General features: G+C 61.3%; 1 protein-coding gene across 4 annotated transcripts; it reads left to right on the top strand.

The window, feature by feature from the left end:
• The first annotated feature begins 96 nt into the window (after positions 1-96).
• On the top strand, positions 97-14556 carry LOC102099607 (protein O-GlcNAcase-like). Of its 4 annotated transcripts, none has more exons than XM_088056759.1 (17): positions 97-1518; positions 4192-4243; positions 5287-5380; positions 6085-6211; positions 6566-6737; positions 7051-7149; positions 7417-7701; positions 7790-7951; positions 8415-9691; positions 9778-9952; positions 10240-10296; positions 10969-11054; positions 11273-11377; positions 12634-12725; positions 13109-13301; positions 13374-13545; positions 13843-14556. In XM_088056759.1, exons 3-17 carry the CDS (start codon positions 5376-5378, stop codon positions 13977-13979), a joined length of 3144 nt encoding a protein of 1047 aa, XP_087912885.1. In that variant the 5' UTR covers positions 97-1518; positions 4192-4243; positions 5287-5375; the 3' UTR covers positions 13980-14556. The 4 variants fall into 4 exon arrangements, with proteins under 4 accessions (XP_087912885.1, XP_087912886.1, XP_014118745.2 ...); XM_088056760.1 differs by having other exon boundaries at positions 6085-6215; XM_014263270.2 differs by lacking the exon at positions 97-1518 and adding an exon at positions 2016-2445 and having other exon boundaries at positions 5287-5384; positions 6085-6215; positions 7823-7951.
• The last annotated feature ends 520 nt before the right edge of the window (positions 14557-15076 follow it).

Below are 15076 nucleotides of genomic sequence, written 5' to 3'. Positions count from 1 at the left end.
CACCGGGCGGGGACCGGGACCGGGCGGGGACCAGGGGCGGGCACCGGGCGGGGACCGGGACCGGGCGGGGCGAGGACCGGGAGGGGCGGGGACGCGCGTGTCAGGGGCGGGGCGTGCCCGCTTGTGTGCGCGTGCATGAGTGTGAACCCGTGCGCGTGCATGTGTGTGAACCCGTGCGCGTGCATGAGTGTGGACCCGTGCGCGTGCATGTGACCGTGTGCGTGTGCATGAGTGTGAACGCGTGCGCGCACACGTGTGACACAGGCGTGTGCCCCCGCTGGCGATGGGCGGAGGATAAGAGAGGGCGATATGGGGAGTGGACAGGGGATGGGCGAGCTTTCACAGGACAGGAAAAAGGAGTGATGTCTTTGATAGGACAGAAAATGGAGAACTAGAGGCTGCTTACCTCCTACTCCAAGGAAATTGTGGGATAGCCAGGTGCTCCCAGAGACAGCAGAGAAGTCACAGAATCACAGCAAACACCTGTGTATGCACAGCCCTGCGGGACTTTATTCTGTGACTGTCTTTGTGAACGGGGTAATGCCATCAATATCTCTCTACCTCCAACCATTCCATGTCCCTGGGCACCGAGGCCACTCCAGGGGCTGCTCCCAGTACTGTCCCTGCCATGACTTGGCCACTCCAGTCTGCCACAGAAGCCTCCTGCAGGGCCAGGCTTGAGTCCAGCGTTCCCAGCTGCAGGTGGGACAGGTGCTGGCTGTGAGGCAAAGAACAAGGACAAGCACGGCCTGTGCTCGGCACACCCCAGCTTGGATGATCCAGCCTGGTGGCACCCTGATGGCACTGTGACCCTGCCAGGTCACTGCACCATGACTCCGTTTCCTGCCACAACATGAACCTGCTAAGGGAAGAGGGAGAAGCCACAGATCCTGGTTTTCCAGGCCCTGATTTCTCCACCTGTGATTTTGATGAAACGGCTGCATGTGGGGAGAGCTGAGGGGAGCTTTGCAGTGCCTGGATGGATGCAGGGGTGACCCTCTGCACTGGCTTCACCCCTCATATTTGCATGGTAACAAAATTGTGCTGGTGTCCTGGTTTAGGAATGACATTTCCCAATTAAGTGTTCACATTGAAACATCCCAGACCAATTGCTCACAGCCCTACCCTTCCCCGAGGCAGGACGCAGAGAACTGGAGGCACAAAAAGTAAAGATCACACAGGCTGAGATAAGAACAACGTGCTACAAACAGCAATGGGATGTAACCACCGAAAACAGAGTGTACAAGACAGACAGATCTGAACGATCAGATCATAAACCCTGACAAAACAATGACGTCAACAAACAGGCACAGCGGTCTGAAAAAAGAACAAAACTATTTGGTGGTGTCAAACACGCTGGCCCGTGTGTAGGCAGGGCTCTGTGATGTGCAGCTGCAGGACAGGGAATTCATGACGTGGCAGCACATCTGCAGACCACAGCCCGTGGGACGGAGAGAAACACGAGCTAGACGAGTGTCAGCAGCTCAGAGCAGGGTGGCACAAGGCAAACTCAGGCAGGTGAGTCACCTGCAAGGCACACGGAGAGAGCCAGAGAGGCATCACACCCCAGGCCTGGCATGAGGGTGCGGCCAGGGCAGGTGCCAGCTCAGTGGTGAACAGAAGGAGATAATGACACTCGGCCCCTCGGGAGCAGCTCTGAGGCTGTGGGGTGCCGGGAAGCTTCAAAGGCGGGAGAAGGAAATGTCCTGGGGCTGCAGCGGGTGAATCCCCGCAGCTGGGGACGTCGGGGACCGGGGCTGCCGTGGGCACCAGACGGGGCCCCGGTGCCCGGGGGCTGCGGCAGCACCGGGGGCTCCGGTCCGTGGGTACGAGACTGCGGCTCAAGCATCGCCTCCCAGGGGCTCCGCACGGGTTTTGGGGCCCCCCCAGCCCCCCGCTCCGCCCCGCACCCCGGCCCCACCCGCGGGGCCGCCCCCTGCGCTGCGGCGAGCGCGTCCCCGCGGGGGGAGCGGGCGGTGGAGCCGCCCCTGCGCGGAGCCCTCCGCGCACCTTCCATCCCCTCCCGCGAGCACTCCATCCCCCGGCAAACATTCCAGCCCTCTGCGCATCCTTCCATCCCCTCCCGCGAGCACTCCATCCCCCGGCAAACATTCCAGCCCTCTGCGCATCCTTCCATCCCCTCCCGCATACGCTTCATCCCTCCCTGCGCGCCTTCCATCTCCCCCGCGCACCCTCCACCTCTGCGCGCCCCCCATCCTTCCGCGCACTCCTTCAACCCCCGCTCCCCCTCCATCCCCCCGCGCACTCCTCCGTCCCTCCGAGCATCTCTCCACGCATTTCTCCATCCCTCCGCGCACTCCTCCATCCCTCCGCGCATCTCTCCGAGTCCCCCCCCGCGCACCCTGCGCCTGCCCCCGCGCCGGCAGGGCCGCTCCTGCGCGGGGATGGAGGAGCGGCCGCGCTTCCTCTGCGGCGTGGTGGAAGGTAGGTCCCTCCGGGGCCCGGCAATACCTCCCGGGCATTGCAGGGGTTTTCCGATCCACCCGAAGTGAAGCGGGGTCGGGAAGGGCCCCAGGTTGTGGAGGAGGGGGGAGTGGGGCCCCAGCACAGCATCCCATCTCTGCCAGGGGTCTGGAGCAGCAGCAATGGGATGCTCCCAGCTCTCCCCATTGAGCCCCGCAGGCACCCCAGCAGAGCCAAAGCCCCCAGAAGGGCACGGTGACCCTCTGCTCGGCCCCCAGAGCTCCACACGGGGTTCTCAGGGGCAGCTTCCCGATGTGTCCCCCCTGCCCACCCTGCCCATGGGGCAGCAGTGCAGGACCCGTGCCCAGAGCTGGCCAGGGAGAGCTCTGTGCTTCTCCCTCCCCACATCCCCCAAATCACTCTGGAGCTGAGCCAGGCTTGGCACCCATCAGGCAAAATCATCTGCCCTTCTCCTGGCAGCCCCCCCACTCCGTGAGGGGCACTGCCCACTGCCTCACCTGAGAGAAAGCAGGAGCACCATGCAAATAAATGCAAAGCAAACAGGAAATGCAGGGGTGGAGAAGCTGGCATGAGTCAGACAAGAATCACTGATATAGTAGAGCTGACCTGGGAAAGAGGACAGGGATGATGCTGGCAAATCCATTCCAGGAGAACACTGCTGGCAGGGCATGTGCAGGACTGAGTGGCCTCCTTGGCAGCCCACATCAGTTCACAGCAACATGTGCTGTCAAACTGTCACTTACAGGTGCCATATAGGGACCCTGGGGACCTCGCTGGGATCTCAAAATAGCAAATTATTTACCACAGAAATAGCTTTTTTTCGGCGAAATATTTGCTGGGATTCTCAAGTGGCCACAAATTTGGCCCAGTGCACAGTGGGGGATGGACAGCAAGGTGACTATATTTTATTTTAATGTATATGGAATAACCATGTAGGTGTTCAGGCAGGTAGAAAGTCTGTTTGCAGAGAGAAGACAGATGGAGAGTGGGTGTTGCTGTGGTGCAACCCCCCTCACCACTGCCCAGGACTGGTGCTGGGGGATGCAGGGTGGGTTCCTGCCAAAGGGAGCCGAGGGAATGAGGGCAGATGAGCTGTGGGACACTCAGGTGCTTCCCTGCGTGACACTGGCCTCATGCCAGACACGGAGAGCTGCTCCTCTCTCCCAGCTGAATGGAGTCAGTGCAGCCTGCCCCTGTGCGCTGCCCAGTTTTGGGAATGCCATCACTTCCCAAGTATCTGCTCCCCTTGGCCCTGACTGTTGGAAGGAGCAGTGGCTGACTCAAAAGTTGCCCACGATGCAGAGAGAAAGCAGGAAGATGCCTCACTGTCCAAGATGGAATGGATTTTCTGTGAGAATTCCCATTGCAGCTGCCAGATCTTGCTGAGAATTTAAGTGGCTGAAGGTTCTTCTCTTGCTAAATTTCACGTCTGTGCTGTTAACCTCCACTTTGAGGAGCTGTCAAATCTGCATCTCTCCAAACCCATTTATCAGCCTGTTCCCAGGGGAAGGGGTTTGTGTTCCTCTGGATATCCTCAATCCCTGGCTCTGCAGACAGCTCTGCACCTCCCAGATCTTCCTACAAGCAGAAATAGGAAGGGCCCTCCCTTCAAAGCAGCCTCAGCAGCAGAATGGGTTCTGCATGTCTGGCAGTGCATCTCTGCGTCCAGGGATAGTCCAGGGAGAAACTGTTTTAAGGCACTTTCCAACAACAGCGTTTTGCCTTTTTTCCCCCTCCCATTTACAGGTTTCTATGGGAGACCATGGTCAATGGATCAGAGGAAACTTCTCTTTCAATGGCAAGTACCCTGAATTTTCGTCTCTGAAGGGGCGGTGGCAGCCAAGGGGCCTCATGCTTCTTGTAGGGCTGCCCCTGCAGTGTCCCCCTGTCCCAGCGCTCTCGCGGATCAGCGCTGGGCCGGGACGGACAGACGGACGGACGGACAGACGGACGGACGGACGGACGGACGGACGCGGGACCGCCCGGTGCCGGCAGGTGGTGCTGGGGCTCCGCACATCGCGGTGCAGCCCCATCAGCAGCAAGCCAGGACACCAGGCGGGCAATTCCAGCCTCCCCCCTGAGCACTGAGGTGGCTGCTGTGTCCTGAGGCTGCCATCCCTGCCCGGTGTGGGTGGCCCTGCTGTGTCCCTGTGAGTCCCCATGCATGTCACCCTGTGTCCCTGTGACAAAAGGATGTGCTCAGGATCTGTCCTGGGCTGGGAGTTCTCTGTGCAGCTCCTCTCCAGGCAGCTGCTGCCCATGCACAGGCTGTCAGTGGGATGAGCTGCACCGACAGGACCTGCCACCAGTGAACTGGGGCTCTGCAGGGCCTCCCGTGGGCAGTGCAGTGGTGACAGTGTGGGCAGGACCAAAGTGCAGGGACCAGAGATACAGGTACAGAAAATGGAAGGAAAACAAGCTGTGATGTTTTAAAGAACCTGAGGAGTGAGAAGGTCTAATGAGAGCCTTGTCTGGTGCTGGACTGGGATGTGTTCACATGGTGGCACATGAGGGTGACATATCCATCGGTATTTTTCTTATCTGGAAAGAAACAAAAGAAGGGACTTTTATCATGAGCTACCTGAAGTGCTTTCTACCCTGTTCACCGTGGGAAAATGTAAAACATTGTGTGCTGAGGAGGATAAATAGAAGCAAATGAATATATCAAATGGCTTTCCATATAGAAGTGCCAAAAGAGGGAGGTGTCTGCCTTCCCAGGGGGCACATCCTACACAAACCTTAGAGCTCAGCACTGGGAGGACTGGCTGAGATTTCTGTCTCCACGTGGCCGTGCAAAGAGCCCGTGTGGAGCCTGGGTCACTCCTTGCTCTCCCTGCACAGGCTGCAACGCCAGGGGCTGAACTGCTACATGTACGCGCCCAAGGATGAGCTGAAGCATCGGCTGCTCTGGAGAGAGCCCTACACAGAGCATGAGGCAGGTAGCGGCTCTGCTGGGCCCCTCGGGGGGCTGCAGGCATCCCAGGTCCCTGAAGGGAAAGCATGGGCCGTGTCCCAGCTATTTCCATCCTGCCAGGACCCTGCCCGTTGCATGGAGGCCCCCAGACCTTGCCAAGGGCAGCAAGACTCCCAAACTGTGCCCATCGTATGGAATTGCCTAAAGCACCACCCAGCTCCCCATGTGGATCTGGGTGCTTGAATATACCCAGGCCCACAGACCCTTGTCAAAAGTCCTCTGTGTCTTAAGGGAGTGGAAATGGCCTTCCTGGAGCCTGTCCCCTCCCAATGGCCTCAGCTCCTTCCTTTCAGAATCCTGGGGTTCACTCTCCCTCCACCCTTCTTCTTGCTCCATCCCGCCCCCCTTCATATCTTGTCCTGCTCCATCCCTTGCCCCCTCCATCCCTTGTTCCCCTCTATCCCTTATTTCCCTCCATCCCTTATTTCCCTCCACCCCTTGTCCCGCTCCATCCCTTGTCCTGCTCCATTCCCTGTCTGCCTTCATATCTTGTCCTGCTCCATCCCTTATTCCCCTCCATCCCTTGTCCCACTCCATCCCTTGTCCCACTCCATCCCTTGTCCCACTCCATCCCTTGTCCCCTCCATCCCTTGCCCGCTCCATCCCTTGCCCTGCTCCCTCCTGTACCTCCCAGCTCTCACAGACCCCCTGTGCTCTGTCCCCAGCCCGCATGCGGTCTCTCATCGAAGCTGCCCACGAGCAGGGTGTGGAGTTTATTTTTGCCATTTCTGCTGGCCAGGACATGGTGTTTTCCAGCGCTGGGGATCGGCTCCTGCTGCAGCAAAAACTCAGGCAGGTACCGTGGGCCATTCCTTCATCCCACTGCTCCCAGACAAGGGGCACACGTGTTTATGTCACCCTGCCATGGTGACAGAGAGCTGAGGGCTCCATGGATGCCTGAGTGAGGGCAGGAGAAGGACCAGCCAAGCCCCAGAACCTGCTGGGCAGCACTGAGGGCTGGCACAGGCTGGAGCAGAGCCCTGGGTCCCCAGGGATTGCAGAGAGCCACTGGCAGGGTGGGGTTGCTCCGTGGGCACAGCTCGGGCAGGAGCTGCCCCATGCTGTGCTGTGCCCAGATGCCCCTCTCCAGCCCCGTGGGGCTCTCTGCTGCCCGGGGATCCCAGCAGCCCCTGTCTGTGCCCACAGGTGGCTGCCATGGGGTGCCGCTCCTTCGCGCTGCTCTTTGACGACATCGACCCCTGCATGTGCCAAGCTGACAGAGATGTCTTCCCCTCCCTGGCACAGGCTCAGGCCTCTGTGGCCAACGAGGTGTACCAGGAGCTGGGCCAACCCTCCGTCTTCCTCTTCTGCCCTACAGGTACTGCCTGCAGCCCTGCAGCCCTGCAGCCTCACAGCCCTGCAGCCCTGCAGCCCTGCAGCCCTGCAGCCCCAGCCACCCGAACCAGGGAGCCCCCTCAAACTGGGGTGCCCTTTGGCTGCACCCAACCCCTGTCCCTGCTGAGAGCTGAGTGCCCTGGCAGCCCCCACAGCTCTCCCCAGACTCCTCATGCTCCCAGGGGAGCTCTGGACGTCTCAGGACTAGACTGCAGCAGGGTCCCTGTCCATGATCCCGGCAGCCCCTCCTCTCCTGGTCCCCAGCTCTCAGGGGATGCTCTGTGCTCTCTCCCCAGAATATTGCAGCTCGCTCTGCTCTCCCAGCCCCAGCCAGTCCTGCTACCTGCAGACCATCGGCCAGGAGCTGCTCCCAGGGATCGGTGTCATCTGGACAGGTGAGCTCCAGGACCAGCTCTGGGTGTGTGGCCACGGGCAGTGGCTGCAAACCCTGTGGCCACGGGCTGTCCTGGGAGAGCCACCAGCTGTGGTGCCTCACATTGGGGTGTGCAGCCCCAGCCAGGCAGGAGTTTGAGATGGGGGTCTGCTCTCCTGACTTGGGAGTGTGGGTGTGGTGACTGGAACCTCACTGCCGTGTCCGTGTCCCTGCTGTGTGTCTGTGATGGACCCTGTGCCCCACATGTGTCCCTGCCCTGGTGCCCCAGGCCCGAAGGTGGTGTCACAGGAGCTCTCAGCAGTGCTGCTGGAGGAGGTGGAGGCTGTCCTGAAGCGTCCCCCCGTCATCTGGGACAACCTCTACGCCAACGATTATGACTGCAGACGTGTCTTCCTGGGCCCCTACATGGGCCGTGCTCCTGGCCTCATGTCCAGGCTCCACGGGCTGCTCCTCAACCCCAACTGTGAGCTCCAGGCCAACTTCATCCCCATCCACACACTGGGCACTTGGTTTCGGAGCGAGCTGGGGAGCTGTGCCCACCCTGACCCTGCAGGTACCTGGCCCCTGTGCCTTGGCAGCTCCGTGCCTGCCCATGGCTGCTCATCCTCACCCAGCCCTGCAGCTTTCCTGTATGGAACCAGGGCTGCCCAGGCTGATGAGCTGCAGTTCCTCAGGAACAGAGGTGGCGGCAGCCCTGGGGGACAACCGAGATGCTCAGGATGGAAGCTACAGCCCCCAGGAAGCCTTGGAACTGGCGCTGCGTGACTGGGTGGCCGAGATAAACCAGCAGGCCTTGGAACCAGGTAGACAATGGGTGCAGCATCCCTCAATCCCTGGAGTGCTGGATCAGCTCTGTCAGGAGTGGGTGGGGGTGAGGGAGCCCCAGCCCTGCCCATCTGGAGGGTCTCTGGGGCAGCAGGGTTGTGCATGCCACGGTGGGCAGGTGTGGGTGTCCATCCTGCTGTGCTGCCCCATGGGTGCTCCTGCCATGGCCGCATCCTGGAGAGGGTTTCCTTGGCTGGCAGAACCGGAGCCTGGGCCAGCTCTGGAAGAAGAGGTCAGCCAGGGGTGAGCTTGGTGTTTCATAGTGTTTGCCTCTGCAAAGTCACAGCCTCACCAGCCCCGGGGGTCTGAACTCGAGCCCAGGGTGCTGGCAGCTCATCCCCTGGCAGCTCAGGGATGGAGGTCCCCTGCACTGTCCTGCCCCATGGTCAGTATTTCCCATGTGGATGCCAAAGGAGCTTCCCTCTTGTTCCTTTCTGCCAGGAGGAAGGACCCCAGGACACCCCAGTGTCAGCCTCAAGGGAGGACCAAGGCTGCAGCCTGGCACGGCGGGAGGACAGGAGGTCACTCCCCACCCTCAGCCCCACAGCTCTGCTCCTGGTGGGGCAGATCAGCACAGCCCTGAGCCCTGCCGAGTGGCACCAGAGGAGGGGTGCAGGGAGGTGACCTCGGAGCCTGAGAAGGACAGTGGGAACAGGACACCCCCTGGCCATCAGCAGAGCCCTACAAGGGCTGGGGAGCAGCTCACCACAGGGAGCAGGGAGAGCTCTGAGCCGTCCTCTGCTCTGCCCAGTGTGGCTGGGAGTGCCCAGTCCGAGGGAATCCCAGCAGCCACCAAGAGCCTCCCCAGCCCAAGCCCCATCACGAGCTCCAGCAATGGGAACAACACCAGTCAGAACATTTCCTTGCCCACCAGTGATGCCAGGACAGGGAATGGCAGCCCTGTCCAGTCTCCCAGCAGCACCCAGCCTGAGGCCATCGGGACTGATGTGCCCCAGATACCCCCAGGACCTGGGGCTGGTGCCAGCCCTGGTGCCCCAGCCCCACTGACTGATGAGGCTGGTGCCAGCCCTGGTCCCATGGCACCAATGACCCCAGAGGAGGTCACAACCAGCCCCACAGCACAGGTGACCCCCGAGGAGCCCAGGACCAGCCCCATGGCACCAGTGACCCCAGAGGAGGCTGGGTCTCAACCCATGACCCCCAAAGATGCCACGACAAGCCCCACAGCACAGGTGACCCCCGAGGAGCCCAGAACCAGCCCCATGGCAACAGTGACACCAGAGGAGGCTGGATCTGGCACCATGACCCCCAAAGATGCCAGGACCAGCCCCACAGCACAGATGATCCCAGAGGAGGCCAGGACCAGCCCCATGGCACCAGTGACCCCAGAGGAGGCTGGGTCTGGCCCCATGACCCCCAAGGATGCCAGCACCAGCCCCACAGCACAGGTGACCCCAGAGGAGGCCAGGACCAGCCTCATGGCACCGGTGACCCCAGAGGAGGCTGAGTCTAGCCTTATGGCACTGATGACCCCAAAGGAGGCCAGATCCAACCCCACAGCACCACTGACCCCAGAGGAGGCCGTGTCCAGCCCTACAGCACCACTGACCCTGGAGGAGGTGCGGATGCTGGTGGAGCTCTTCTACCTGCCCTACCACCACGGGGCTCTGGCACAGGAGCTCCTGGAGCACTTTCGGTGGCTGCGGGCTAACAGCCTCAGCGTGGGGGTCCCGGCCACGGCGCCTGATGCCTGCGGGGTAAGACTGGTCATGGTGCTGCTGAAGGAAGGTGGCTGCCGTGGCTCGTGTCCCCCAGGTGGCTGACACCCCCGGTGTGTCCCCAGGGCACGCGGTGGCGAGGCCGGGCTCAGTCCTTCCAGCTGCTCTGCGCGAGGACGTGCCGCCTGCACAGCCGCTTCGTCAGCACCGCCGGCCGGGCGCTGCTCTATGACCTTCACCCCTACCTCTGGGACATCCGCAACATGCTGCTGGCCGCCAGTGCCTTCATCCTCTGGCTGGGTACGTGGTTGGTGCCAGCCCTGACAGCCCCTGGCAGCCCCCATCACACCCATCTAAACCCGTGCTGGAGTGCCAGGACCCTGCGGCACTGGGCACACCATGCGTGTTCTCCGGGCTTCCACTGCTTCCCCACGAAGGAGGTGAAGGTGTCTGGGAGCCACCCCAGAGGTCTGGGGTTCCAGTGTCCAGCTGGTAGTGCCAGGGTCCCTCCTGGGAGTTCACCTCCCCCTGACACCTTTTCTGCTGCTGACCTGTGTCCTGTGCTCACCCTCTCGTCTCCTTTGCAGATGGTCACCTCCTCTGCGACCCTGACCCCAAGGGCACCTGGGGGAACTGCTTTGGCTGTAAGTACAGGCGCTGCCCCGGCTCACCCACCTGGGTGGGGGGTCTGGCTGCTGCCCCCCATCACCTCCAGCCCCACAGCAGCAGCCAGCACTCACCATCAGGCTGCCCATCCCCACACTCTGCCTGCCGAGTGGAGCAGGTATTGCCCTGGGAATGACACTGGGGCAGGATGAGGCATTGCTGCTGGGGATAGGGCAGTCATTGGAGCAGATCTTCACCATATCTCACAGCCATTTCTAGGATATGGTTCCTCAGCCTTTTCATCCCAAGTACCCCTTAGCTTGTGTGGAAAAAGGATTCTGGAAGCAGTAATGCCCTGGGTGACAGGTGGGGCTGCTTTTTGAATGCCTGTACATCACTTTGCACAGTTTTCCTCTGGTTTAGGGCTCCCTGGTTGCTCTGTGGGCCTTATGACCTCTTACAAACCAAAAGCTGTCACCAGGTGATGACCTGAGCGGGTGTCCCAGCTCAGTGTGAGAGGGAGCCGTGTGCCTTGAGCCCCTTCCCTAGGGAAGCAGCGTGCAGGGCACATTCTCACCACCCTGGGCTCCACAGCTGGGGGACAGGTCCTTGGAGCTGTGACAGCAGGGATCTGCGTGGCAGAGGCTGATCTCCCCTTGGCAAGCAGGCTTTTGTTCACCTCACATGTGTCTGTGTCCTGCTGCTTCCAGGGTGCCAGAGTATCACTGCCCCCATCCTGCCGGGGAGGGACACCGAGCCCTGGGCGCGTCGCGGGGGTCTCTTTGGAGAGCTGCAGGTGAGAGTGTGGGGGGCTCTGGGGCTGAAGGAGACATTGGGAAGCCAGAATCCCAACCCTGCTGTTGAGCTGCTGCAAACTTGGCAAGGCAGAGCTGCCCTGGGTCTCTCCAGCTCAGCTGTGGTTCCTGGGGCTTCAGGAGTCTCAGAGTTATTCTCCTGCTGCCTCCAGGACAAGGTTTGGAGCCAGGACAAACTGATGGACTGTATCTCTTCCAGGCACTGCTGCCCGTGGGGAACAGCTGTGACCTCTTTTACCATCCACCCCCGCTCTTCCCATCCAGCCAGCTGTACCTGCTGCGCCCACTGCTGCCTCTGGACAAGGTGAGTGCCATGGCATGGAGGGGTGTCCTGCCAGAGCCTTTGCATGGCTTGTGCTGCCCATAAAATGATTCATCTGCTGCTGACCCCAGGCTGAGTTCCCAGTGTGGGGTGACACAGATGGGGAGGGTCCTTGGGTCCAGATCTGCTCAGAGCCAGCTGGTCTGGGACAGCTCTTGGGGCTGTGGTCAGCAGCGTGTCAGACCCTGGCCTGGAGAATGCTGTGGCCTCAGCAAACCCACCTCTCTGTGACAGGCTGGGCAGAGCAGGAGAGGGAGCCCCCTCAGCCATGGATAAACCAGCACCAGGGCAGGGATGCCAGGTTGGGGATGATCTCCAGAGCAGCTCCAGTGCTGATCTACAGCACTGGCTGTGAGCAGATGTCAGGAAAAATCCAGAACAGGACAAGTGTGGATGGCAGCCTCTTGCAGCCTTCACCAGTCTGCAGCTCTGGGCACTGCCAGAGCCTGTGGGGATCCATCTCCAAATGCTTTCTTCAAACACTCATCCTGTTTACAGGGTGATTCCCTGCTGGAGAGCAGCAGTTTCTGTCAGCTGCATCCTGCTTGGTGCCAGCCCCCTGCTCTGACATCCCAGCAGCGTGATGGGACGGTGGGGGAAAGGGACAAGGGATGTGGGGGGACACACAAGTTAAAGTGCTGCCAAATCTAGCAGAGCCCCAGGTTCCCCATGTACCTGCAGCAAGCACTCCTCTCCCTCACCCTGCTCCTCTCCTGCTCAACACCACAAATCCATCCACCACAAACACGAGTGCAGCTCATCTGCTCAGGCTGAACCTTGACAACAACAACGTCTGTGTCCAGTGAACCTCTGAGAGGAAAAGCCAGCTGAGCCCATCGGTGCGTTGCAGGAACAGGCACAGCAGGGCATGGTCCTGCCCCAGTTGTTGGGTGATCAGGGCAGCCTCCCCTTTCAGGAGCAAGGCTTTTATCAGAATGCTTGCAGCAGCAAACTCAACTGTGACCAAGACAGGACATTTGAGGATGTCCTGCTGTGCTCAGGCTCTCTGGAGACCTGAGTTTCAGTATTGTTTTTGGTGCCGTTCTGGCTGCTCTGAGCGTGCTCCGGCCCGGGGCCGTCTCTGCAGCGGCTGCTCTCGGGATGCCTGACCGGAATGGCAATTTCTGGTTTGAAGGCTGGCTGTGCTGTGGCAATGAGCCCGAAGCCAGCAGAAGGTGGTGGCTGGCATTGTGGCATAGCAGGCACAGCCAGGGCTGACATGGATCCGGGTCTTCCAGGGAGAGCTTTACCGCATGTGCCGGGAGAGTTTGGACTGTGATCCTAAAGTGGCAGAGATCCTCGTGGCCCACCCGGATCTCCTCGGTGACAGGTGAGATGTGGCCCCTCTGAGGCTCCCTCTGGCCTCTCTGTGCCGAGCCTGGACACTGGGGGAGTGAGGTGATGGCCTCTCCTGGCATTCCTGTGGGGATCAGCGCTGCCCCAGGGCTGCCAGTGGCCTCACTGGAGGGGCAGGGAGGGTCATCCCTATGCTGATGTCCAGCAGGGTCACGGCAGCCACCGTTGTGGATGCTCAGCCTGGATGCTGGAGGCTGCAATGGCTCCTTTCAGCTGAGGGTTTCTACGGGAGGGGTCTCAAAGGGGTGGTCAGTGGGTGCTGGGTGTTGTCCAGCTGGGGCATGAAGGAGGAGGCTGCTCTGAGGTTTCCCAGGGGCTCCAGACTCAGCTCAGCCATGCTCCCGCTCTGCCTGGCAGGCTCCTGGGCAGCTTCCTCAGCCTGAGCCCCGAGTACACCTTTGTGCTGGAGGATGAGGGTGGCCCCTGTGGCTATGCAGCCGGAGCGCTCCACGCCGAAGGCTTCCTGCAGCAGCGGGACAGCAGCTGGCTGCCAGCCATACGGCACAAGTACCCCCCAGACCTGGGCACAGAGAGTCCAGCTCTGGGACAGGTGAGGGGAGCAGAGGGGAGCAGGAATGGGAGAGGTGGAGGGGGCTCCCTCACTTGTGCTTGTCTCCCACAGGATGCCCTGGAGGAAGCAGTGCTCTTCTTCCACGCAGAGCCACTGGCAGTGCCCCAGCCTGTGCTGAGGCGCTTCCCCTCCCTGGTACAGCTGGGCACGGCCCCCCGTGTGCTGGACGTGGGGGCCAGTCGCAGCCTGGCCCTCTGCCTGCTGAGCGCACTCAGGGCCAACGGTGAGCATGACCTCCGAGTGCTGGCCCTTCATCCAGCACAACCCCATCCCAAGTGCTCCCTCACCCACCAGAGCTGGGAGCTGTCTCCTCCCCGGTGCAGTCTGACAGTGCTCCCGGGCACTGTCCCCTCCCCTTGCACCGGGGGACATGTGGACCTTTGTCTCAGGGCAGCACAGGGGCACTCTGTGACAAAGGGGCAGGCGAGAGACCGATCCCCTTATGGAGAGGGTCCCTGGCACTGCGCCCCCAGTCCCAGCACTGGGGTCCCAGTGCCGTGACCTCTCGTCTCCTTTCCAGGGTCACGGGGAGTGTTCTGCCAGGTCAGTGATGCCGACCGGCAGCAGCTGAGCTTCTACAGCAAGCTGGGCTTTGTCGCCCTGCCGGTGGCCTGGGGCAGCTCTCCTGGCGCTCAGCTCCTGGGACGTCTCCTCTGATGGGGCACAGGGAGGCAGTGCCCCAGGACAGGCTGGTTCCCCAGGCCAGGCTGAACCCCCCATCCCACACAGCATCGGCCTGAGCAAGCGGGAGCAGAGGGGCACCTCGAGCAGGCCAGGTACCCATGAGAGGGGACACAGAGACGAGCAGGATGTCACTGGGATGTGTGCAGGGCTCTGAGGTACCTGGGTAGCAGAGAGCTATTTCTGCTGCTCACAGGATTTGGCCACCTCTGTGCCACCCCAACTGTTCCTGTTTGCTGGGTACCCTCCACCTTTTCTGGGGAGCCAGGCTGTCTGCAGACCCTCAGGCCTGCAGGAGCCCATGAGCAGTGTTTGGGTTTGTGATCCTGGAGCACAGCACGGTGCCTTAGTGCTACAGGAGTGTCCCTGTCACGCAGGCTGGGCTGTCCAGCTCTCTCCATCCCCTGTGTGGCCTGGGCAGCCGGTGCTGGGGCTGGCTCTTGGCACTTCTTGTGCCTTGCTTGTCAGTATGGATTGATCTGCTATGGGATGCGGTGAGGCAGCCTCTGTTTTTGTGCCTGGGGCCTGAGGGAAGCGCTGTCCTTGGCAATAAAGCGTTTGCTGGGCTCTCACCATGGCTCCTTTCTTGGGGGAAAGTGTTGGGCTGCCAGCACATCCCTCTCACACCCTCTCACACCCTCACGCATCTCACACTGGCTGTTGCTACAGTCGGTCTTGTGTCCCCTCACAAAAAAAAAGCAGCTCCCCACACAATCCTGCTGCTCCCCAGCTTCACCCTACTCTGTGCTCCAGAAAGGTGCTCCAGTGTGAGCTGCCCAGCCCTGCAGGACTTTCCTGCGGGATGGGACCCCCAGGCTCGGGGGGGGGGGTCTGGGGGCCGCAGCCTGCCCAGGACAGGCAGGATGACCGGGGAGGGAAATCTCTCCAACCACCCCACTGCAGCCTCTGGAAAACGGCAAACCATTCCCGGCTGTTACCCTCTCTTGCCCTTCGGAGCTGGCTGCCCCGGCCACGGGGTGAGGAGAGGGCTGGGAGGGGTCGGGATGGCCCAAACCCCGGCCGTGAGGGCTCGCCTGGCAGCTCCATCGGCTCCGTCCCGGCTGGGCCGAGGC

This window comes from Pseudopodoces humilis, chromosome 6 (assembly GCF_049639895.1).
Source record: "Pseudopodoces humilis isolate 2021_Gansu_Grassland_sample_001 chromosome 6, ASM4963989v1, whole genome shotgun sequence".
NCBI classification, from domain to species: Eukaryota; Metazoa; Chordata; class Aves; order Passeriformes; family Paridae; genus Pseudopodoces; species Pseudopodoces humilis.
The sequence above is the reverse complement of the archived record's forward strand: the minus strand, read 5'-3'. Positions and strand labels throughout refer to the sequence as shown.

Excerpts from the sequence above, each read along its gene's own strand:
- LOC102099607 (XM_088056757.1), top strand. The coding sequence starts at position 2,406 with ATGGAGGAGCGGCCGCGCTTCCTCTGCGGCGTGGTGGAAG. Across the intron at positions 7,952-8,414 it reads CCAGCAGGCCTTGGAACCAG|GAGGAAGGACCCCAGGACAC; the intron begins GTAGACAATGGG and ends CCTTTCTGCCAG. Across the intron at positions 9,692-9,777 it reads CGGCGCCTGATGCCTGCGGG|GGCACGCGGTGGCGAGGCCG; the intron begins GTAAGACTGGTC and ends GTGTGTCCCCAG.